At 42.0% G+C, this 25,713-nt stretch overlaps 1 protein-coding gene across 3 annotated transcripts in view; it reads left to right on the forward strand.

Moving 5' to 3' along the window:
- LOC125457400 (2-acylglycerol O-acyltransferase 1-like) overlaps nt 1-25,713 on the forward strand; it is a 34,577-nt gene that overhangs the window by 3,761 nt on the left and 5,103 nt on the right. For all 3 annotated transcript variants that reach the window (XM_048541557.2, XM_048541559.2, XM_059651042.1), the window contains exons 2-5: nt 1,582-1,760; nt 11,095-11,299; nt 23,406-23,580; nt 24,383-24,582. In XM_048541557.2, coding sequence (XP_048397514.1) covers nt 1,582-1,760; nt 11,095-11,299; nt 23,406-23,580; nt 24,383-24,582 — 759 coding nt within the window. The remainder of the gene's footprint in view (nt 1-1,581; nt 1,761-11,094; nt 11,300-23,405; nt 23,581-24,382; nt 24,583-25,713) is intronic.

A 25,713-nucleotide genomic window follows, 5' to 3' on the forward strand; every position in this document is an offset into this window, starting at 1 on the left:
GGGCTGTAGGTTCCACAAGTGGAAAATGAGGTGTTGTTCCTCCAGATTGTGCTGAGCATGCATTAAGCTTTGCTGGAACACTGCAACAAGCCAGACACGGAGATGTTGACCTGCGAACAGGGTGCTGTTTAAAGTGGCAGGCAACTGGAGGCTCCGGGTCTCTTTTGCAGGCAGAGTGGAGATGTTATGCGAAGCAGTCACCCAGTCTACGATTTGTTTCCTCAGTTTAGAGGAGACCGCATTGTGACGAGTGAATGCAGTAGACTAGATTGTGGGAAGTGCAGGTAAGTGCTGCTTCACCTGGAAGGTAACTTCAGGTGTCCCAGAGGGAATGGTCCCTGCAGAAGTAGGACAAGGGAGGAAAGGGGATTATGTGTCTGGTGGTGGCATCTCGCTGGATGTGGTGGAAAAAGAAGTTGATAATCTTCTGGATGTGGATGCTGGTGGGATGGAGGAAGGGTCATTGGACCCGATATATTAATTATGATTTCTCTTCACAGATGCTGCCAGACCTGCTGAGCTGTTCAAGCAACTTCGGTTTTTGTTTCTGCTTTACAGCATCTGTAGTTCTTTTGGTTTTTATTTACCACTACTGCATTTGCTTCAACCTTCACAATATATTTCTGTTTTTCATCTCAAACTCTGCTTACTCACAAGCTTTTTCTTATGTTTTGTTTATGTTTACTATTTCTCTATGCCAATTGTCAACTTTAGATCACTTGACTGGGTGGCTAGTTTGTAATGCCAGTAGTGTGGCTTCAATTCCTGCACCAGCTGAGATTAATGTGAGGGATTCTTCTTTACAACTTCTCACCTTGCCTGAGGTATGCTGACCCTCTGATTGAACCATTGTCTTTCTCCAGTGAGACAGCAGCCCTTTGGTCTGATAAGACTGTAGTGATTTTACCTCCTACCTAGGCTCTATGCTTGACTGTTCCCAGAGAAAGAGTAAGCCAGTAGAACCTGCATTGAAAGTTTATATTTGATTTAAAACTTAACCACTCTGGCATTTGATAAACATTAGATCTAGTTGAAGGACCGTTATAAATAAAGAAAGGTTCACTGGAATTTGTGTAATAATGATTTTAGGAAATCATGTGGTTTGCAATATGAAGAGTATTTAGCAATAATAGTTATCTACTAGTAGGCTTGGGCCTCTTACACTTGACACTTTTTCTTGTAAAGTATTAAAGTGATGACCTGGTCAATATTTGTCCCTCAACCAATATCATTAAATACAGATAATATGAACATTGGGTTAACTTTGCTGTTCCTGAAATTTTATTGCACAAATATTAATACCCTTGTTTCCTACATTACAGCAATGACTATATTTCAAAAGTACATTGTTAACTGTAAAACACTTTGGAACATCCCCAGTCCATGAAAGGCACTATATAAATGTGGGTTCTGGCTTTTGTGATAGTATTTAGAAACTGCGATGTGCATCTTAGTAGCATTCTGACTATCAAATAAAAACAGCCAATTACCATTTTTTTGCTGAAGTCATATGTATTTCGTATTGTGGCTGAGGCAAATGTGAATTAGTTATAGTTTGGTCATAGCTTTCTATCTTCACAGGTCAATGCTTCCTGTTACTCTTTATGGCGCTCATCTTGACTGGTTACTGGTATGTTGCTGCACTTTACTCTGTTTGGTTGTATCTTGACTGGGAGACACCAAATCAGGGTGGAAGAAGGTCAGAGTGGGTCAGAAACTGGACTATCTGGAATTACTTCCGGGACTACTTTCCTATTCATGTAAGTTGGTGTTCAATATCATATCTTGAAGAGGACCATGTTTACTGTACTTAACAGGAAGCCCATTAGTGTTTGGTAACAGCTTTATAAAACAAAGCTTTGGAATTTGTTTTTAATACTAGTTGGAATTCTTTAGATTTAACAATGTTAATAAGATAATTAGCCACTTCTCATTCAGGGCCAAACACACCTCTCTCTATTTGAGAGGGACAGTTGATTACATATAACTTAAGGAGCACCAGTCCATAAACAAGGAGCCAAGCCTCCATGAATTAGCACGTACTATTGTGCATTCTGCATTAAACTCTAATCATCAAGATAACTGACTCCCAAAATATACAACCTTCAACACCATAGCACTCCTTCAGTACTACATGACTATCAACTTTAAATTTGTGGCCAAGCCCTGGAGTGAAACTTGAACATTGTGACTCAGGATTGTGTGCTACCCACTGAATCATTATTGAGGCATTCATTCAATTTGGCGAAGTGGAAATCCTGGTTGAATGTTAATGACATGCTAATTGTTTCATTCCCACATTTGGACATCATGGAAATGAATTTAAAAAATCTTACTAACAATATTTTGGAACTTAGGATGTAAGGTACAGTACAGTGAGGGGAATTGACACTGTTCTTTGCAGTAAGGGGTGCGAGTTCAGATGCCGTGTTTTCTGTCCAGTGCCAGAGATCAAGATATCAGCTCTGGGCTGAAGAAGAAATAACAATGGGAGGGGGGAGGGTCCAGTGGTCATGATCCACATCACACCTATACCAATGAGATAAGTAGAAGTACGAAGAAGGTTCTGCTGAGTACAGGAAGTGCAAAAATGAAAAGTGGAACTTCAGAAGTAATAATCTCTGAATTACCATCTCAGCCACATGCAAATTGCAGTAAGGATAATTAAGGTTAGAGTAGTGAATCATAACTCAAAGACTCGTGTGGGCGAAGTGAGTTCTGCTTTGTGGGGCATTGAAACAGTGAAAGTGAAATCTATAGATATTTTTCAATCAATATACATCATTATACAGCTCTGGAACAGGCTGGACATGAACCCAGGACTCTTGGCTCAGAGGACGGAACATTAACACTGCACCACACCTGAAACATACTGAGTCTGATGTTCTCATGAACCACATAATTAGGGAAGTAGAGGGCTTTAGCTAAATAGGGTGGGTGACAGGTCAAGCTTGAGAAAATGTATTGAGTTATAGGATCAATTTGGGGCAGGGCAGAAAATAATAATGTGGAAAATAAAACTCAGAGAATGGCAGGAAGGGCCAGTAAGAATAAACCTTAGAATATGCCTAGAACCAAGACTAGATAGTACTAAGATAACAAAAATTAAAACAAAACGCTCTGCATCTCAATGCATGTAGCGTTCAAAACCAAGTAAATCAATTGATGATGTACATTGAAATGAATAACTATGATCTGACAACCATTACAGAGCTTGGCTGCAGGCTGATGAGGATTAGGTTCTGAATATTGAGGGACTGGAGGATATATCATATTCAAGAGGAACATGAAACCAGATAAAGGCAGAAGGGTAGTGCTCCTAATCAAAGATGGTACAGTCAGTCCCTGGGTTGTGAACAAATTCTGTTCTTGAACCCTTTTGCAACTTGATTTGTATACAGTTCAGAACACCATGCAAGACAACATAAAATTGCTGTTCAGGAATACAGGAAACATTCTTATGTCAGATCATTAAAATTACACCCACAGCATGGGATCATGTTTGTAAGGACAAGCATTCGTAAATTGGACTTCCATAAATCGCGGAACCCCGAATTCATACAACATTAGATATGACCTCAGTTCAAGCTATCAAGGTATAGAATTAATTTGACTGAAGATAAAGAATATTAAAGGAATGAAGACACTTGTAGGACTGATCTACAGGCATTTGAGCAGTGACTACATTGTAAGAAGTATACAAGAACAAATATTGGGCACTTATGGTGAAGGAACAGCATAAATTATGATGACACTAATTTACATATAAGTGTAAAAAGAAAGTTTCCTAATAGTGTCCCAAATGAGGAGTTAAAAGAATGCTTTTGAGATAATTTCTTCGAGCAGCACATTTGGAACTGACCAGAGAGCAGCCTATATGAGATTGATATTACGTAATGTGACAGGTCCAATTAATGACCACAGAATGAAGGTACTTTGAGATAGCAGTGACAATTTGAATTTTGAGTTGAATTTTAAATCCAGTTTGAGAGGAAGAAACATGAGTTAAAAGGGGCAACGAGTGGGCATGAAAGCTGAGCTAGCTAAAGTGACCTAGAACATTAGGCTAGGAGACAAATCAGAAAAGCAGTGGATGATATTTAAAGAGATATTTTAGAATACTCAGAATAAATACATACCTATAATAAAGAATAAACCCAAGGGAGGACCCACCACCTGTGCTGAACTAAAGAAATTGGAGAGTGCATCACACTTGAGGAGAAAACATAAATTGTACAAAGGTGAGCTGCAGTTCAGGTGACAAGCTGGAATAAAAAGATTGTCAGAGGATGATGAAAAGGTTAATCAAGAACAATAAATTAAAGCATGAGAAAAAGTTGACTAGAAATTTAAAAACAGAAAGCAAGAGTTTATAAAGGAAAAGAGTAAGTAAAGGAAGTGTTGATCTATTTGGGGGACAAAGAAATAGTGGGTCTGAAGAAATTTGTTTTTTTTTGTTTCTGTCTTATTATGGAGGACACAAAAAATCCCAGCAAAGCTGTAAATCTGGAGGTTGAAGAAAGAGAGGAACTTGGTGAACTTATAATCACTAAGGAAGCAACATCACCCAAACTGATGAAGCTGCGAGTTGACAAGTCTCTAGATTCAAATGGAATTCATCCTAGAGTCTTAAAATAGCTAGCTAATGAGACTCATTGGTATTAATTTCCCAAAGAGTGTTTGATTCTAGAAAGTTTCCATAAAACCAGAATATATTACCACCCAGTCTAGAAGAGAGGGAGGCAGAAAACAGGAAAACATAGTCCAAAGACAGAGATAGTACGAACTGCAGATGATGGAGAATCTGCTAATCCAAGGTGTAGCACTGTATGAACACAGCAGGACAAGCAGCATCAGAGGAGCAAGAAGGCTTTTCTTTTTGGGCCTAGACCCTTCTTCAGAAATGGGGGAGGGGAAGGGGGTTCTGAAATAAATAGGGACAGAGGGGGAGGCAGATCCAAGAAGGATAGAGGAGAAGCTAGGTGGAGAGGAGACAGACAGGTTAGAGGCGAGGATGGAGCCAGTAAAGGTGAGTGCAGGTGGGGAGGTAGGGAGCAGGTAGGTCAGTCCAGGGAGGACTGACAGGTCAAGGGGGTGGGATGAGGTTAGTAGGTAGGAGGTGGAGGTGGAGCTTGAGGTGGGAGAAGGGGATAGGTGGGAGGAAGGACAGGTTAAGGAGGCGGGGACGAGCTGGGCTGGTTTTGGGATGCAATAGAGGGAGGGGAGATTTTGAAGCTTGTGAAGTCCGCATTGATACCATTAGGCTGCAGGGTTCCCAAGCAGAATATGAATTGCTGTTCCTGCAACCTTCGGGTAGCATCGTTGTGGCACTGCAGGAGGCCCAGGATGGACATGTTGTCTGAGGAATGGGAGGGGGAATTGAAATGGTTCCCTACTGGGAGGTGCAGCTGTTTACTGCGAACTGAGCATAGGTATTCTGCAAAGCGGTCTCCAAGCCTCCACTTGGTTTCCCTGATGTAGAGGTAGCCACAACGGGTACAGTGGATGCAGTATACCACATTAGCAGATGTGCAGGTGAACAGTTGCTTGATGTAGAAAGTCTTTTTGGGGCCTGGAATGGGGGTGAGGGGGGAGGAGTAGGGGCGAGTACTGCACTTCCTGCGGTTGCAGGGAGAAGTGCTGGGTGTGGTGGTGCTGGAGGGGAGTGTGGAGCGGACAAGGGAGTCACGGAGAGAGTGGTCCCTCTGGAAAGCAGACAAGGGTGGGGAGGGAAAATTGTCTTTGGTGGTGGCGTCAGATTGCAGATGGCGGAAATGTCGGAGGATAATGCGTTGGATCTGGAGATTGGTGGGGTGGTACGTGAGGACGAGGGGGATTCTGTTTTGGTTGTTATTGCAGGGAGCCTTCCTGCTCCTCTGATGCTGCTTGGCCTGCTGTGTTCATCCAGCTCTACACCTTGTTATCTCATAATCCAAAGACATGCAGGTTAGGTCGAATGGCTGTGCTAAATTTCCTTTAGTATCCAGAGATGTGCAGACTAGGTGAATTAGCCATGGGAAATGCAGGGATACATGAATAGGAAGGGTTTGGAGGGATTTGGGCCAGGAGCATGCAGGCAGGCAGGACTTGTTTAGTTTGGGATTATGTTTGGCATTGACTGGTTAGACCAAAGGGTCAGTTTCTTGCTGTATGACTCTATGACTAAGATCAGACAAATCCCTCGAGTTGATGCCTGCATCCTGGACGAGGTACCAGCTCATTTCTCCAGCAATTACATGTTCCTCTGAGTCCGTATGCAGCAGCAGCTGGAGAAAATGGAAGCAATGCATCGTCACAGTGCCACATGCCAATCGACATGCATGGACCCTTGCAGCACAGCCGCACAGCTTATGTTGATTCTAGAGTTCCAAAATTGATGAGTGATGAGTTTGCAAAATTCCTTTTATTCTGAAATAGTTACAGCAGATTGGTAGGTACCAAATGCTATACACTTTCCTAAAAAGGAAGGAGAGGGAGAGAAAACAAAGGCAGATTGTCTGATATTAGTAATAATGAAAGTGCTGAAATCTAGTATTAAGGAGGTCTCAGTAATGATGTAGAAAATATTAGAATGTTCAGCCGCATTGTTTAACAAAAGGAAAATTGTGACTGATAAATTTATAGACATTTTAAGGGAGTAACTAATAAGCTAATAGATAAAGAAGAACCAGTAGATTTAGTATCGAGTGCAGTTGATATGATGCTAAATGAAAGTTGTTTTAGTTGGGAGAAATATATCAGCATTGATGGGAGATTGTTTGGAGGTCAGGAAGATAATGTAGGCATAAATGGGGCATTCTCAAGTCAGCGGGGACAGTGGAGCACAAAAAGAATTTGACTGCAGTTATTTATAATCCTTATTAACAACAAAGTTACAGAGAGTACTGTAGTTGTGTTTGCAAGCAATTCAGAGTTTAGATGGAAATGAAGTTCTAATAAAGACACAGAGCTGCAAGAGTTAAAGCTAGTTTACATGAGTGGGCAACATGGAGTTTATTGCAGGGAAGTATGAAATTATTCAAATAAAAACAGAAAGAACGGCAGATGGTGTAAATCAGATACAAAAACAAAGTTTCTGGAAATGCTCAGCAGGTCTAGCAGCATCTGTGAAGGGAAAAATAGTTAATGTTTCAGGTCCAGTGAAAATTATCCACTATCTTGAAATGTCCAGCTTAACTGAAGCTCAGGTATGGGAATTTAGGCATGACGTCTGAAGGCATAATCATTTACGTTATCTAACATACCTTTGAACATTTTTGTGTACGTATTTTAGTTCTAAGGAAGGGTCACCAGACCCAAAACGTTAACTCTTCTTTCCCTTCACAGATGCTGCCAGACCTGCTGAGCTTTTCCAACAACTGTGTTGTTGTGTATTCAGTTTGGTCATAAAAATAGAAAAGCAGATTATTTTTAAATGTTGTGAAATTTGTACATATTGGTGTTCAGAGAAACTTGGATGTGCTTGTACAAAATACTTAGAAAATTAATATGTAGTTAGAGAAACAGGAGAGAAAATAACTTGTTAGTCTTTCTTGAAAGGGTACAGGAATAAAGAATTCTTGTTCCGATTCTAAATGGCTTTGGTGAAACCAAGCCTGGAGTTCCGTATGTTGTTTTGGTCGCGACATTTACGGGAGGATATACTTGCATTGGTGGCAGTAGAGCAAGGGTTCACTAAATTGTTTCCTGAGGTTGATTCAATTGGTTTTATATTCTCAAATTTAGAGAGATAAGAATTTATCACAAAGAAATAGGCAAGATTTTGAAGGCGTTGCCAGGATAGATACCAAGAGGTTGATTCCACTAATAGAGGAATGTAGAACATGGGCACAGTCTCAAGATGAGAAGTTGATTATTTAGGATTGAGATAAGGAGATGAGTATTCACAGAAAAGTGTTGTGATTTTTTGGAATTCATTACTCTACAGGTTGTGAATATTGACTATAACTAAGACTGGAAATTCAGCTTTTTTTGTTTCATCGGGAATCAAGAATTGGGACTTTGATCAGATGGGCCAATGCACTGAGGAGTGGCTGATAGAGTTTAATTTAGATAAATATGAGGTGTTGTAATTTGGTGAGGCAAATCAGGGCAGAACTTATACCATGGTAGGGTCCGTGTAAGGAGTGTTGCTAAACAAAGAGACCGAGGGGTGCAGGTGCACAATTTCTTGAAAGTGGAGTTGCAGGTAGACAGGGTAGCGAAGAAGGCATTTGGCACATTTGCCTTTATTGGTCAGTGCATTGACAATAGAATTTAGGATGTCACGTTGCGGCTACAGGATATTGGTGAGGCCATTTTTGGAATATTGTGTACAATTCTGATCGCCTTTCGATAGGAAGGATGTTATTAAACTTGAGAGGGTGCAGAAAAGTTTTACAAGGATGTCTCCAGGACTAGAGAGTTTGAGCTCCAGGGAGAGGCTGTATAGTCTGGGGCTTTTTTCCCTAGAGTATCACAGAGTGAGGTGTAATCTTGTAGAAGTTTATAAAATCTCTAAAACGGCGTCATCTTGGTTTCTGCTCCGACCACTGCAACTGGATCCTCAGCTTTCTGACCCACAGACCACAATCAGTGAGGGTAGGTAACTGCACCTCCTCCACAATAACACTCAACATCTGGAGCCCCCAGGGATGCATCCTGAGCCCCCTACTGTACAACCTGTATACCTATGACTGTGTTGCCAAATTCCTAACGAACACCATCTACAAGTTCACTGATGACACTGGGACGGATATCCAACACCGACGAATCAAAATACACAAGCGAGATAGAGGGCTGGGTGATGTAGTGAAATGAAAACAATCTGCCTTTCAACGTCGGCAAAACTAAAGAGCTGATCATCGACTTCAGAATGAAAGGAGGAGAACATGCCCCCATCTACATCAACAGAACTGAGGCTGAGAGTGAAGAGCATTAAGTTTCTTGGAGAGATGATAACCGACGACCTGTCCTGGATTTCCCACGTAAATGCGACACTCAAGAAGGCACAGCAATGCCTTGTCTTCCTCGAGCGGTCAGGAAATTTGGCATGTCCATAAGGTCGCTCACCAGCTTCTACAGATGCACCATTGAAAGCATACTGTCTGGGTACATAATGGCCTGGTACAGCAACTGCTCTGCACAGGACCGTAAGAAACTACAGAAGGTGGTGTGCCGACCCAGACCATCACAAAAGCCAATCTTCCATCCATGGACTCTATTTACACAGCTTGCTGCTGCAGAAAGGCAGCCAACATCATTAAAGGCCCATCCCACCCTGGCAATGATCTCCTACAACTTCTTCTGCCAGACAGAAGATTCAGAGCCTGAACACATGCACAAGCAGATTTAGGAACAGCTTCTTTCTGGCTGTTATCAGACTGTTGAATGGACTGTAGCCTGAAATAATGTAACCTGCAATGCAACCTGTAAGTCTTGTTGATCAGTATATCTTTTGCTTGCTGTGATCTGCCTGTACCATTTGTAAACAAAACCTCTCACTGTATTTCGGTACATGTACAATAAAATCCAAATCAAAATCATGAGGGGCCTTGGTGGGTGAATGGCTAAGTTCTTTTTCCTATTGTCGGGAGTCCACAACTAGAGGACACAGTGTTTCAGGTAAGAGGGGAAAGATTTATAAAGGAGCTGAGGGATAACTTTTTCATGCAGAGGGTAATGTGTGTCTGGAATGAGCTGCCAGAGGAAGCAGTAGATGCTGGTGCAATTACAACATTTAAAAAGCATTTGGTTGGTTATATGAATAGGAAGATGATATTGATCAAATGCTGACAAGTAGGACTAGGTCAGATCAGGATATCTGGTCAGCACAGGTGAGTTGGCCGAAAGGTCTGTTTCCATCCTGTATGGCTCTATGACTCTATATTGGGAGCAGCAGGAAAGAAAAGTTGAAGCCCAAGATCAGCCAAGATCATGTCGAACAGTGGAGCAGATTGACATGCTGAATGGTCTACCCTTGCTTCTATTTCTTGTAGTCTCACAATCCTACCTAAATTCAGTTTCAAAAAGGTATTGACATAAATATGAAACTATCATTGAACATTACTACAAGCTGTTGGATCGTTACAAGATTGGTTCACTATGGTTCACTATGGTCAACAATGGTTCACTAACGTCCTTTATGTAAATAAACCCGTTGTCCTTACTGGCTTGATTGATTCCAGTCCCATATCATTAACTGTCATCAAAAATGCCCAAGCAGATAAGTATTTATTGGGGATTGTTATAAAATGCATGTCTATCCAGTCATGCCCACATCCAAAGAATATATCCTTTAATACTTAAGTGTATGATTCTATGAGTAATCATGGGGTCAATACTGCATGTTGGCTAAAAATCATGCTGTCTCTTCAAACAGCACAATTATACTACTGGAATGTTGAGTTATCAGGCTTAGGTACTCGCAAGGACAATAAGACCAGATATATATAAATATTTCTTCTCCTTTTGATCACTTTTTATAATAAATGTGTTCAGTAATTTCAAGGAAAGTTACTGCTTTCCCACATTGTCAATGCTGTTCATCTGCCTGCATAGAAACATGCAAATTAATACCAATCTGTGGTCATTTGTATTAGCTGGCCAGTGATTCAGGCTGGATTTGAACCAAAGACCCTGTGTGAAAAAATAATAACTTGCTTGTCCCAGAATCACAAAAATATGTTTCTTTAACATAAAATAGAAATTGCTGGAAGAGCTTCTATTCTGAGAAAAGGCTCACTGGACTTGAAACATTAACTCTGATTTTCTCCACAGACAATGCCAGGTTTGCTGAACTTTTCCAGCAATTTCCATTTTTGGTTCAGATTTCCAGCATCCGCAGTTCTTTCGGTTTTTGTTAGTTATTTTAACACATTATTTTAGAAGTGTTTGATCTTTAAAATATTACAGTTTTCAAGTTTGATTTTTTTTCAAAATGAACATTGTCCTTTTAGTGATTTGCACTGAAATCTGTAACAATTTATTTTATTCATCCTTTTTGTCTCTAAGATGACTTTTTTATTGTTCTGAAACATTTACTTGTATCTTTATTTAAGTATTGTTATTCATAGTTGACATAGCTGATTGATTCAGATTTATTTCCAATAAAAGCTTGTGAAAACAACAGATCTGGAACCACAATACAACTATCTGTTTGGATTTCATCCTCATGGGGTGCTTGTGGCTGGAGCCTTTGGAAACTTTTGCAGTGAGGCTACAGGTTTTCAGAAGTTGTTTCCAGGTTTGACCTCATATCTGTGCATACTGCCAGTCTGGTTCAAGCTTCCATTTTACAGGGATTACATCATGTGTGCAGGTAATGATTTCTCTGCGTTGTTTCATTCACAAAGATTTGTTAGTTTAAGTTTCATTCAAATCCAGAATTCTTTCATAAATTCAAAATACTGCATTAGATTGCTAATCTCATTTTATGCATTTTTCATTCCACAAAAATGTACAGAGTCCTAGAGCGCGACAGCATGGAAGGAGACTCTTTCGTCCAACTCTTCCATGCCGACCAAGTTTCCCAAACTAAAATAGCCTCACTTGCCTGCATTTGACCCATATCCCTCTTAACCTTTCCTATCCAAATATCTTTTAAATGTTATAACTGTTACTGCATCTACGACTTCCTCTGGCAGTTCATTCCACAAATGAACCACTGTCTGTCTGAAAAAGTTGCCCATCAGGTCTCTTAATTCTTTCTCCTCTCACTTTAGAATATGGCCCCTGGTTTTGAACTCTCTCCCACACTAGGGAAGAGACCTTTGCTATTCACCTTATCCACAGGACTCAAGATTTTATAAACCTCCACAAGGTCACCCCTAAACCTCCCTGGTGGAAAAGTCTCAGCCTATCCAGCATCTCCTTATAACTCAAATTCGAGTCCCAGCAACATCCTGGTAAATCTTTTCTGAATTGTCTCCAATTTAATAATATTGTCCCTGTGTCAGGGCAACCAGAATCATTTGCAGTACTCCAAAAGTGGCCTCACCAACATTCTGCACAGCCTTAACGTGATGTCCCAACTTCTATACTCAAGGTTTGAGCAATGAAGACAAGTGTGCTAAACGCCTTCTCTAGTCACCCTATCTACTTGTGACACAACTTTCAAAGAACTATGTATCTGAACCCCTAGATCTCTGTTTGACAGCACTACCCAAGGCCCTACTGTTAACTCTAAGTACTACCCTTGTTCATTTTATCAAAAGTCAATATCTCACATTTATCCAAATTAAAGCCCATCTGCAATTCTTCAGCACATTGTCTCAATTAATCACTCACAGATAACCATCGCTGTCAACAACACAATAAATTTTGGTGCTATCTGCAAACTATCTAATCATGCCTTCTAAATTCTCATCCAAATCATTTTTATAAATGATGAACAACAGTGGTCCCAGCACCAACTCCCATGGAACACTGCTGGTCACATGCTTCCAGTCCAAAAAATAATCCCCCACCACCACCACCCTCTGTTTCCTGCCTTCAAGCCAATTTTATATCCAATTGACAAGTGTCTTGAATCCCATCTTATCTAACTTTACTGAGGTCCATACAGACATTGATGATAGCAGTGTGGTAGACAATTTTTTGGTAACATCAAAAAACTTTCATTTCCTAATTTAGTAAAGTAGCAGTTTGAAGTAGCCTGCAATTATAAATCACACACAGAAATTGAAACTTGAAAATGGCATTTGCTCAGGTGTATTTAATTAGAAAATTAGCAAAATTTGGAACAAATTACAAAATGCAAAATGAATGGTAAATTTGCAGGGGTAATTTTAATCGCACAGGATTAGGCAGGTGATTGAAGATAGTGTTAAAACTTCAAAAATGGGAAGCCTGACCCTAACTAGTTTCCATGGCAACCAATTTCAGTTTATTGAAGCTGAGTGACTCACTGACTGTCCAGAGATGGATTTATAATCCAAATATTGAATTGAGTCTCAAATAATTGCTGTACCATACAATTAATGCCTGTTGGCCTTGTGTCCTGCAGCTCAGGAAACCTTGCTGCTTTAGATAGTTGAATGTTTTGTGTGATGTGTTTTAATAACTACTCCTTCTAAAGTGAAGAGAGATAATGGGAGCTGCAGATGTGGAGAATTCCAAGATAATAAAATGTGAGGCTGGATGAACACAGCAGGCCAAGCAGCATCTCAGGAGCACAAAAGCTGATGTTTCGGGCCTAGACCGTTCATCAGAGAGGGGGATGGGGAGAGGGAACTGGAATAAATAGGGAGAGAGGGGGAGGCGGACCGAAGATGGAGAGAAAAGAAGATAGGTGGAGAGAGTATAGGTGGGGAGGTAGGGAGGGGATAGGTCAGTCCAGGGAAGACGGACAGGTCAGGGAGGTGGGATGAGGTTAGCAGGTAGATGGGGGTGCGGCTTGGGGTGGGAGGAAGGGATGGGTGAGAGGAAGAACCGGTTAGGGAGGCAGAGACAGGTTGGACTGGTTTTGGGATGCATTGGGTGGGGGGGAAGAGCTGGGCTGGTTGTGTGGTGCAGTGGGGGGAGGGGACGAACTGGGCTGGTTTAGGGATGCAGTAGGGGAAGGGGAGATTTTGAAACTGGTGAAGTCCACATTGATACCATATGGCTGCAGGGTTCCCAGGTGGAATATGAGTTGCTGTTCCTGCAACCTTCGGGTGGCATCATTGTGGCACTGCAGGAGGCCCATGACGGACATGTCATCTAGAGAATGGGAGGGGGAGTGGAAATGGTTTGCGACTGGGAGGTGCAGTTGTTTGTTGCGAACTGAGCGGAGGTGTTCTGCAAAGCGGTCTCCAAGCCTCCGCTTGGTTTCCCCAATGTAGAGGAAGCCACACCGGGTACAGTGGATGCAGTATACCACATTGGCAGATGTACAGGTGAACCTCTGCTTAATGTGGAATGTCATCTTGGGGCCTGGGATAGGGGTGAGGGAGGAGGTGTGGGGGCAAGTGTAGCATTTCCTGCGGTTGCAGGGGAAGGTGCCGGATGTGGTGGGGTTGGAGGGCAGTGTGGAGCGAACAAGGGAGTCACGGAGAGACTGGTCTCTCCGGAAAGCAGACAGGGGTGGGGATGGATAAATGTCTTGGGTGGTGGGGTCGGATTGTAAATGGCGGAAGTGTCGGAGGATGATACACCTCCTCCCACCCAACATCCTGCAAAAATTCCATCCCCTATTCCCAATTCCTCCGCCTCCGCCGCATCTGCTCCCACGATAAGACAGCCCACTCCCGCACATCCCAGATGTCCAAGTTCTTCAAGGACCGCAACTTTCCCCCCACAGTGATCGAGAACACCCTTGATCGCGTCTCCCGTATTTCCCGCAACACATCCCTCACACCCCCCACCCCCCACAACCGCCCAAAGAGGATCCCCCTTGTTCTCACACACCACCCTACCAACCTCCGGATACAACGCATCATCCTCCGACACTTCCGCCATTTACAATCCGACCCCACCACCCAAGACATTTTTCCATCCCTACCCCTGTCTGCTTTCCGGAGAGACCACTCTCTCCGTGACTCCCTTGTTTGCTCCACACTGCCCTCCAACACCACCACACCCGGCACCTTCCCCTGCAACCGCAGGAAATGCTACACCTACCTCCACACCTCCTCCCTCACCCCTATCCCAAGCCCCTAGATTACATTCCACATTAAGCAGAGGTTCACCTGCACATCTGCCAATGTGGTATACTGCATCCACTGTACCCGGTGTGGCTTCCTCTACATTGGGGAAACCAAGCGGAGGCTTGGTCGCAAACCATTTCCACTCCCCCTCCCATTCTCTAGATGACATGTCCGTCATGTGCCTCCTGCAGTGCCACAATGATGCCACCCGAAGGTTGCAGGAACAGCAACTCATATTCCGCCTGGGAACCCTGCAGCCTAATGGTATCAATGTGGACTTCACCAGTTTCAAAATCTCCCCTTCCCCTATTGCATCCCTAAACCAGCCCAGTTTGTCCCCTCCCCCCACTGCACCACACAACCAGCCCAGCTCTTCCCCCCTACCCACTGCATCCCAAAACCAGTCCTACCTGTCTCTGCCTCCCTAACCGGTTCTTCCTCTCACCCATCCCTTCCTCCCACCCCAAGCCGCACCCCCATCTACCTACTAACCTCATCCCACCTCCCTGACCTGTCCGTCTTCCCTGGACTGACCTATCCCCTCCCTACCTCCCCACCTATACTCTCTCCACCTATCTTCTTTTCTCTCCATCTTCGGTCCGCCTCCCCCTCTCTCCCTATTTATTCCAGTTCCCTCTCCCCATCCCCCTCTCTGATGAAGGGTCTAGGCCTGAAACGTCAGCTTTTGTGCTCCTGAGATGCTGCTTGGCCTGCTGTATTCATCCAGCCTCACCTTCTAAAGTGAAAGCAACTTACCGCAGATGTCAAGATAATAAAATGTGAGGCTGGATGAACACAGCAGGCCAAGCAGCATCTCAGGAGAATCTCAGCATCTCTGTTACCGCAGATGTCACCTGGTATTATGGTAAGACAAATAGATTTCTTCAAATATCCTCTTTAGGTTAAAGAATAAGTTTTAAAAAAAACTTGTATGCACTGTCATTTACAGTTGTAAGCTACCCACGACAAATGGGCAACATCAGAAACTATAAATCTGAAACAAATCTTTCTTAATTCTAATCTGTCCCACTTTCACTAATATATGTACATGCATCACAAACACAAATTTAAATCATGTAGACCTTCTAATGATGTGTGTGCATTGTTGTTTGCTGTTCATCTGTTCTTTGGCTGTTCTTAGGGTGATATTCCATCTCATGGGTGTGCCATTTCCATGGAAAATGCTGTTACCTTGAAAACTGATATTGCTGATTCATTACTCTTGTTGCAGCATGTGGGATCTCTGGTATGAGTAACTGCGCTGAACTCTTTGCAGTTGGTGACATCATTTATTGCTCATGTTGTCTGCAGTGAAGGAGCAGCTATTTTTGGTTGTGTGTGTATATGTCTGCCATTACAGTCTAGCTGGTCAAATAAGTTACCATGTACGAACAAGGTGGCAACTTGAATTGAGAGCATTGAACATTTACACTCGGACAATGCTCAGCTTTGGCAATGGTTTGACAACTTAATCAAAGCAAAATTTAGCTTTCTGTCATTTCATTTTGATTTTGCCATTCACTCCTGTTACTATTTCTGCATTTAGTAGTTTGTTTTTAGTAATTGGAAGAGAATTTGAGGTTGCACCATGACATTGCATATTTGAGTGGACGACTTCCCATACCTTCGATAAGTGTATTTCTCTACTCTAGGATTGCCTTGCACAAGTCTGTGCTGGATTTACTCAATTTTTCTTAATGATCCCATTGGCAATTTTAATTGCCTACTCAACCTTTCCAATTGACAAGGATAATGTGAAGAGAACTTGTAGTGTGAAATTTCTCAATCACCTGAAGTTTTCACCTGTGAATTGAGGGCCATTATCACTCATCACAGTATCTGGACTGACATAACCTGCAAGTGTGATTTCAGGCATTCTGAAATCTGATTAGTAGTCATTGATGTGAGCTGGTCTAACTCCCAGTAATCAGAAACATAGTTGATAGTGACAAGATGACAAGTTCCTGCAAGAGTGAAAATGTCCACTCCAAGCTGCATCCTTGGTCTGTTCGGGATGTTAATGGCCAGGAGAGGCTCTTTAGCTTGCTTGGGATAGAATAAGTGACAAGTGCTGCACCAGCTGATTTAATTGCTGATATGTGGCTAGTAGAGCTCTAATATTGTCTTCCTCAACCTAGAGTCACTTCCTTGATAGCTTGCATGGATGTGCTTCAGCTTCTGTTCTCTCATCTCCCTAGAGATTCTATTTCCTTGTACAGGATGTCATCTCGGGCCAATATTTCACCACCACAGGCCTTATACTGTCCTGTGGAAACAGTGAGCCTTTGACAGTTTCTGGTTACCCTTTCATACTACTTCCTGTAGTATCTTCTCATACAGCTCGTTTGATTTGAGCAGGACACTTGTCTTCCAAGTTTGATGGCTCCTCTAGTTTGACTTCTAGAGAATGTTAAACTATTGTTTCGCTTTGAATCTGAAAAAGCTCACACTCCATTTTGGCTACCTCAATCTTCTTCATAGGGAATGCCATACATGACAACATGTCAACAATGTACATCTGTTTCCCATGCTTATATTGTCATGTCTGGTTGATATCTCTGCAAATGAAGTAGCATTCTTTCCAGATGCTTCAGAGCAGATTAAAGTGGGTTAAGGAAGATGCTTTGAAGGGGCTTATGGTTAGACTCCATGGTTACTTGGTCTCTCGCAAACATATAATTTTTAATGTTATTAATGTTATAACATTTTGAGGCAATGACCAGGTACTGTAACTGTGCATAGCATCATTCAGTTTGCATTCATGGCTTGGATGTAAATGTAAATAGTTGCTCTTGCTGTATTCTGGTTGTTCCTGTTCCTGTTCTTCTGATAAATACTGCAAGATGACTTAGTCATTGACATTATAGAACCTCATTTCTCACACTGTAATCACCAGCTGTTTGGTTCTAGGGAAAATTGTTGCTTCTTCTCTGCCCCAGTACCACTGTACATCGGTAGCAGTCAGCTGGAATAGATCTTTACGTTCTGATGGTAAATTAGACATGAACTTTGCTGCATAGTTTACAAATCCAACAGAGCATCACAGTACTTTGTATGTATTAGTTGCAGTATCTCTGCTACAGCTGTCACCTTGTTAGGATCTGCTATCTGTGCATACCTACACACTTGACTCAGGCATTTTCAATTGTGTCTTATTTTTTGTTTTTCTGCTGAGCCCTTTCTAGCAGTCACCCAAAATGAGATCACAGTCTTTGATGTCTTCTTCCATCATATCTCTACATCCATTGACCAAGAGATCATCCATGATAGGTTCCATTCCCGGATCACTGACTATCTCGTGCTACCTAAATATCAGGGCTTAAATCAGACCAGAGTCTCGGCATATACTTTTCTAGTGACAGTTTTGTTTTTTTTAAGTTTAATTTTTTTTTTAAAAATCAGCTTGTACAGAGATATTATTGCACACCCCTGGAGCAGGTGGAACCTGGGCCTCCCAGGCCAGGGGTAGGGACACTACTGTTGTGCCACAAGAGGGCTTCCAGAGTTTTGTTTCTACTCAGTCTCCAGAAATTCAAACCACATTACTTTCCTCATTGATACATCCAAACACTCACCGAAAACTATCCCTGGTTTATCAGATATCCATCCTCTATTGCCTCATTTGATTTGATCTCCGATATCTATGTCAGACCCGAGTAGATTATAATATGCACAATCATCTCTTGGCATCCAAAACACCTTATTAAACATGTTTATTTGTGGAGGTAAAGTCTATCAATCAAACATTAGTCAATAAAACAAGGAAGACAATTTAATAAAAAAGAGCAAACAAAAAACAATTATGTTCTCTTGCACTGATGCATTCTGATGCTTAATGGAACATATTACTTGAAATTATGCAAATTAATTTTAGCAGAAACTTTGAAAACAGTGTAACTTCAAATTATTGTTCAACAGTTCAGAATGCGGTAAGGAAACTATGATAATGGGAACTGCAGATGCTGGAGAATCCAAGATAACAAAGTGTGGAGCTGGATGAAAACAGCAGGCCAAGCAGCATCTCAGGAGCACAAACGCTGACGTTTCCAGCCTAGACGCTTCATCAGAGAGGGGGATGGGGAGAGGGAACTGGAATAAACAGGGAGACAGGGGGAGGTGGACTGAAGATGGAGAGAAAACAAGATAGGTAGAGAGGAGCGTATAGGTGGGGAGGGAGTAGGTCAGTCCAGGGAAGATGGACAGGTCAAGGTGGGATGAGGTGGTAGGTAGGAAATGTAGGTGCGGCTTGAGGTGGGAGGAAGGGATGGGTGAGAGGAAGAACTGGTTAGGGAGGCAGAGACAGGCTGGGCTGGTTTTGGGATGCAGTGGGGGGAGGGGAAGAACTGGGCTGGTTTTGGGATGCAGTAGGGAAAGGGGAGATTTTGACGCTTGTGAAGTCCACGTTGATACCATTGGGCTGCAGGGTTCCCAAGCGGAATATGAGTTGCTGTTCCTGCAAGCTTCGGGTGGCATCATTGTGGCACTGCAGGAGGCCCATGATGGACATGTTGTCTGAGGAATGGGAGGGTGAGTTGAAATGGTTCGTGACTGGGAGGTGCAGTTGTTTGTTGCGAACCGAGCGGAGGTGTTCTGCAAAGCGGTCCCCAAGCCTCCGCTTGGTTTCCCCAATGTAGAGGAAGCCACACCAGGTGCAATGGATACAATACACCACATTGGCAGATGCGCAGGTGAACATCTGTTTGATATGGAAGGTCATCCTGGGGCCTGGGATGGGAGTGAGGGAGGAGGTGTGGGGCAAGACACATACATCACATACCATCCCACCAACCTCCGGATACAACCTATCATCCTCCAACACTTCCGCCATCTACAATCCGACCCCACCACCCAAGCCATTTTTCCATCCCCACCCTTCTCTGCTTTCTGGAGAGACCACTCTCTCCGCGACTCCCCCGTCCACTCCACACTTCCCTCCAACCCTAACACATCCAGCACCTTCCGCTGCAACTGCAGGAAGTGCTACACTTGCCCCACACCTCCTCCCTCACCGCCATCCCAGGCCCCAGGATGACCTTCCATATCAAACAGATGTTCACCTGCACATCTGCCAATGTGGTATATTGTATGCATTGCACCCGGTGTGGCTTCCTCTACACTGGGGAAACCAAGTGGAGGCTTGGGGACTGCCTTGCAGAACACCTCCGCTCAGTTCGCAACAAACAACTGCACCTCCCAGTCGCGAACCATTTCAACTCACCCTCCCATTCCTCAGACGACATGTCCATCATGGACCTCCTGCAGTGCCACAATGATGCCACCCAAAGGTTGCAGGAACAGCAACTCATATTCCACTTGGGAACCCTGCAGCCCAATGCTATCAACGTGGACTTCACAAGCTTCAAAATCTCCCCTCCCCCCACTGCATCCCAAAACCAGCCCAGCCTGTCTCTGCCACCCTAATCTGTTCTTCCTCTCACCCATCCCTTCCTCCCACCTCAAGCCGCACCTCCATTTCCTACCTACCACCTCATCCCGCCTCCTTGACCTGTCCATCTTCCCTGGACTGACCTATCCCCTCCCTACCTCCTCACCTCTACTCTCCTCTCTACCTATCTTGTTTTCTCTCCATCTTTGGTCTGCCTTGCCCTCTCTGCCTTTTTATTCCAGTTCCCTCTCCCCATCCCCCTCTCTGATAAAGGGTCTAGGCCAGAAACGTCAGCGTTTGTGCTCCTGAGATGCTGCTTGGCCTGCTGTGTTCATCCAGCTCCACATTTTGTTACCTTGCAGTAAGGAAACTATTTTCATACAAATTCATGTACAAGTAACCATCCTTTACAATTTGGATAGCATAGGCCTGTACCTTGGAAAGCTTTGGCAAAACCTCCCTCAATGGTTGGTTCAGGGTGGTGAAATCACTTGAAAGCTTTATCGAGATCCATTGAATCTATGCATTCTCTCAGCATTCCACGTTTATTTTCACTGCTATCATGTTGCAAATCCAGTCTGTAGGAGTTTCTCTCTTTTACTTAGTCACTACTTTTCCAGCTGTTCTACTATTTCTTTCAGGCTGGACTTGAGGGCAACTGGATCTCTTCTCAGCGTAAGCTGTGTTATTTTCACACTCTTATCTACCTCAAGATAATATTCACCAAGAAATCATCCATGATGTACACAAACAACTTTGCAATCTTTATAAAATATGCTCAGTAATCTCAGGCTAATTAGCCTCTGAAATGCTGAAAAACTCTTCTGACGTGTGTATGGTTACCAGTCCAAACTTTATACTTGCATCAGCTGAGATGAGTGATTTTGCTTAAAATTTACTATCTGAAACTGCAGATTTTTGTTCTTTCCATTGTATTGGGCTCTGAGCTTTGTGTGTCTTTACGGAGTGAGTATTGCTCCATTATATAGCCTCAATCATACCTATGAGGCTGAATTTTCAGGTGACCTGTGTAGGGTTATGTTGCACACATCTGCAAAGCTTATCATATGAAGCACTGGTGGTATTTTTTTAGCATTTCTCATTCATGTAATGCTCTCATTCTGTATTAATCATTTTAACAATTAAAAAATATTTAACACTTTTAGATGACAATGCCAACCTGTTGTTTAACATAGAAAGATTCATCAGACATCCAACATCTTTCCACCAGCCATCTCTTTAGGCTTGTTTTGTTTCATGCGGCTAAACGCTGCAAGCAAAATGATTCCTCTTCTTGTAGTTAGAACACTGCTTTCTCTGTGCTTGATGTGCTTGCTTTTCATTTTTGTGGTGTTCCTCCTATACTCTGGTCTTGACTTTTCTGCTAGCTGTTTCACAATTATTTATAATCAGAGATATCAGTCTGCGTCTTTAAGGCCTTCAAACATTCTCCAGCCTGGCTTTCTCCTCCTAAAATTGGATCTATAATGCAATACAACTTGTAGCACTCTTCTTCCCAACACTGGTAACAGAGTTGATACTCTTGTTCATTCAGGCTTCTTATTCAGTTCTGCAGCTATATCATAGTTTGCCAATGGGACTGAAAGAAATTCCAATTACCTCCCTTAAAGAACTGAAAAATAAAATGTTCACAGCCATCCTGACCAAACTGGAATTCTTTGTTACAGTCTGCTGTTCTCATTTTTCCTTGCAACTTCTTACAGAAGCTGGCTGTCTTGCAGCTCTGAAATCTGCATAATTTCAGCTGGAAATTCTGATATCACATTTAAGGTAACGTGTTTTTGTAGCTACTCATTCTGAAGTTAAAACAAGTTACAGCAAAGATCACGTGACTATGGCAAGCTGCAATATACAACTTACAAATATACTTCTCCAAATAGTGAGAAAAGCTGAATTCCACAGGAGTATCTATTACTTGCCTGCCCAGGATAAAATTGTTCCCGATGTGGTCAGAACCATCTCTCCCCACAATCTATCAACACCCCTTCACAATCTCTGATGACCTCCATGATCTCTCCACAGCTTTTTACCCTCTTTCAGCTATTCATCTAACAAGCAGAGCCTTGTCCAAATCTCTCTTCCTCCTCTGTGGTCTGTGTATTTTGACTTTGCAATTAGCCTGTCCAACATCCAGCCTGCCTTTCAATGTAGATGACTGCCAACTGGGAAATGGAGCTTGAAAACCTAAATCAAGTTTTGCTAGTCAGGAGGTGCTCTGTGCGTTTCAATCGCTATGCCTCTCTCAAATCCCTGACCTCATCCCAACTCTGTCACCAATGCCCATCTCCGACCATGCCATTTCTGAAAAGTGTGGGAAATTGTGCCAAAAATACATTTGAATTGATTGTTATTGCTCTGTTATTTTTGAAGTCGCTGCTAAAATTCATTTGTGTAATAACTTGTAAAATGTTCCACAAACCAACAGCATACACCAACGATATAGAATATATTTGTTTCTTGTTTTCTCTTTTCATCAAATTATATTCCTTGTTTTATTGATGAGTGTTTTATTAATCGACTTTATCACCATAAATATGCATTTTTAATGAAGATACCCAAACCATCATCAGTGAGTAAGTGATTTAAAACCATTGAAAAACTTAAATCAAAACTATTTACTTTATTAGTTTTATTAATTTATACTGGTCACTTTAAATATAAAGTGGAAAGAGAAGATGCTGAAAAAACAGATATGGCAGGTCAGGCAGCACCTGAGGAGAAAGAAAGAGCTAATGTTTTGAGTTCCAATGGACCATAAGAAATAGGGATAGGAGTAGTCCATGTGGCCCCTTCAGCCTGCTCCACCATTCAAAGAGTATACCATTCAACAATATTATAGCTGATCCAACACTCCTCACATCCCTTTATCTGCCTTTACCCCATAACCCTTGATTCCCCTCCTGATTACGAACCTATCTATCTCAGCCTTAAGTCTTTTAGTTCTGAAAAAGAATCACATTGGACTTGAATTGTTAAATGTTCCACAGATGTCCCGTCAGATTTGCTCATTTTATTTAGCATTTCTTCTTTTCGTTTTAGAATTCTAACATCCGGTACATTTTGTTGTATTTAAATATTTTTTGAGAGTACATTTTTAAAATTTGCCCACTGGTGCTATTGCCCAAATACAAATGAATGCAATATGAAACGTCACCCCTTCAAGCCAGTACAATCTCTCTCTCATCTTGAAGAAGGGGAATGGCCAGTTTTGTAACTGGGGGGTCTGATACAGTTAAGTAGAAACTATCCCTTAACATGTTATGCCCCCACTGTATCATGTATGTATTGTTTATTGTAGATCTGGTGTTTAGGCATCCTTCTGGATTACAATGGAAGTATTAATTTCATTCATCCTCAATAAACTGTAAGCCTTTATTTCTATGTTTTTGTAGGTCTCGTCTCATGCGTGAAGAGCAGTGTTTCTCATGTCCTGAGTAGGAAGGGAGGTGGGAATGTGGCTGTCATTGTGATAGGCGGTGCTGAGGAATCTCTGGATGCCAGACCTGGAGCACTAACTTTGAAAACCCTTAATAGGAAAGGATTTATTAAATTGGCCATAAAATGTGGGTATGTTGATTTTTACCATTGGAAATACTGTCTTTTTGAAAATGTTAATCTTCTTGATGCATATATCACAGAATAAAAATTGTTAATGACCTCAATTTCTGCCTGTTCTCCTCCAAAAATGTGGAATCATTGTAAAATATATGTCGTAACATTTGGTAGCCCTCTCCTGCCTTAAGTGCATGGCAATTTTTAACTTGTGCACCTAAAAATAGGGTGGTGAAGTTGTGGGGGGCAATCACAGCCACATGGGGCATCTGGTTTACATCCAAAGCTGGTATGCACATAATTTCCAGCAGGCATTGGTGTTTAAAATTCAGGAGCCGGAATAATTGCTGATATTGTTAGAACGTTCAAAATAGCAATGAGATTAGGACATGTGGGCACTTACATCTGATCTCTTTTACTATAACTTATGGTTAAACTTTTACATTAACTCTACATTGCCACTCATTCCCCTAGGTCTCCTTAATGACCAAAGGTTATCATTCTCACTCTTAAATATTATAATTTATGCCATTCTTAAAAAGAGCTACACTGTTAATTACTTAACTAGACTCAACGTTTTCCAAAAGAGTGAGATAAAATTCGAGACACATGAGCTTTTTAATCAGAGAAGTGTGAATTTGATGTTTTGCTATCAAGAGGGTAGAATGAAAAAGATTAATCAAAGTCAATTTAGTTGCTATGGGGAATGATTTGAGTTTTGGTCCTCAATTTTATTTTGTGCATTCTGCATTAGACTAAACTTCAAAGAATGAAGCCTGAATTTATTGCAAGTACATTAATTCATATCTCTTCCCAGGGCACATCTGGTTCCAGTCTTTTCTTTTGGGGAAAATGAACTCTTTAATCAGGTGAACAATCCAGAAGGTTCATTTCTTCGGGGAATGCAGGAAAAATTAAGGAAGATCGCAGGATTTACAATGCCACTGTTTCATGCCAGGGGTGTCTTCCAGTACACCTTTGGGCTGCTACCATATAGGAAACCTATTTACACCATAGGTAAGGGAAATTAGAAAATATTATTTACTCAAGTTATCTAATGGTTTCAAGATTTTTTTTTAATGCTCAGGCAGGATATGATGATAACGCAGTGATTACACATTTTTTTTAATATTCTGTAGAGATTGTGATGGTCTTCTACACAATCTATGGTATAGCTGTGCTAAGGAGGTACCTGATGAGAGTGCTGCTGTGAAGTTTAGGTAGTCACATCATTGTTAACAATAAAAATCATTCTGTTCTGATAAGTCATTGACCAGAACTCTACTTCTCAGCACAGATGCTACATGACCTGCTGAGTATTTCCTGTATCTTTTTTATTAATTCAATTTTTAAAAATGTCATTCTTTGAATGTGGAAGTCAGTGGCTTGATCAGCATTTATCGGACATAGAATGAAGAATCAGGCGTTACTTGCTGCAGAATTTTCTGCCTGTGACCTGCTCTTATAGCTACAGTATTTATCTGGTTAATCCAGTTCATTAACTGATCACTGGTAACCCCCAAGGTGTAGATATTGGGGGATTCAGTGATGGCAATGCCATTGAATGTCAAGGAAAATAGTTGGATTCTCTCTTGTTGGAGATGGTCATTCCTTGAAGCTTATGTGATGAGAACCTTACTTGTCACTTATCAGCCCAAGCTTGGATTTCATACAAATCTTGCTGGACTACTAATTCAGAGAACCCTGTAATGTGCCAGGTTTGAACTCCACGGCAGGAGGTAGAATTTGAATTCAATGCAAAGTATCTGGAATTAAGCTGGGGCTCTCAGAAGGCCAAGATAGGTCATCCACTCAACACCTTTGGCTGAAATTTATCAATATTTCACGCTTCTCTTCCTCGCCATTGTTGAGGATAATAGGTATGGTGGGAGTAATGACAGGCCATGAGGTCACAGGTTGTGGTTGAATACATTTCTTTTCCTGCTGGTGAAGACCCATAGTGCCTCATGGATGTCATTTTGAGTTGCTAGATCTATTCAAACCCTGTTCATTCAGCACAGTGGTAACGCCATATAATACCATGAAGGATATCCTTAATGTGAAGATAAGAATTTGTCTCCACAAAGCCTATGTGACCTTTACTCTTTACAATTGTCAAGACCAGGTGCAACTGCAGCAGGTAGAATG

This window comes from Stegostoma tigrinum, chromosome 14 (assembly GCF_030684315.1).
Source record: "Stegostoma tigrinum isolate sSteTig4 chromosome 14, sSteTig4.hap1, whole genome shotgun sequence".
Classification (NCBI taxonomy): Eukaryota; Metazoa; Chordata; class Chondrichthyes; order Orectolobiformes; family Stegostomatidae; genus Stegostoma; species Stegostoma tigrinum.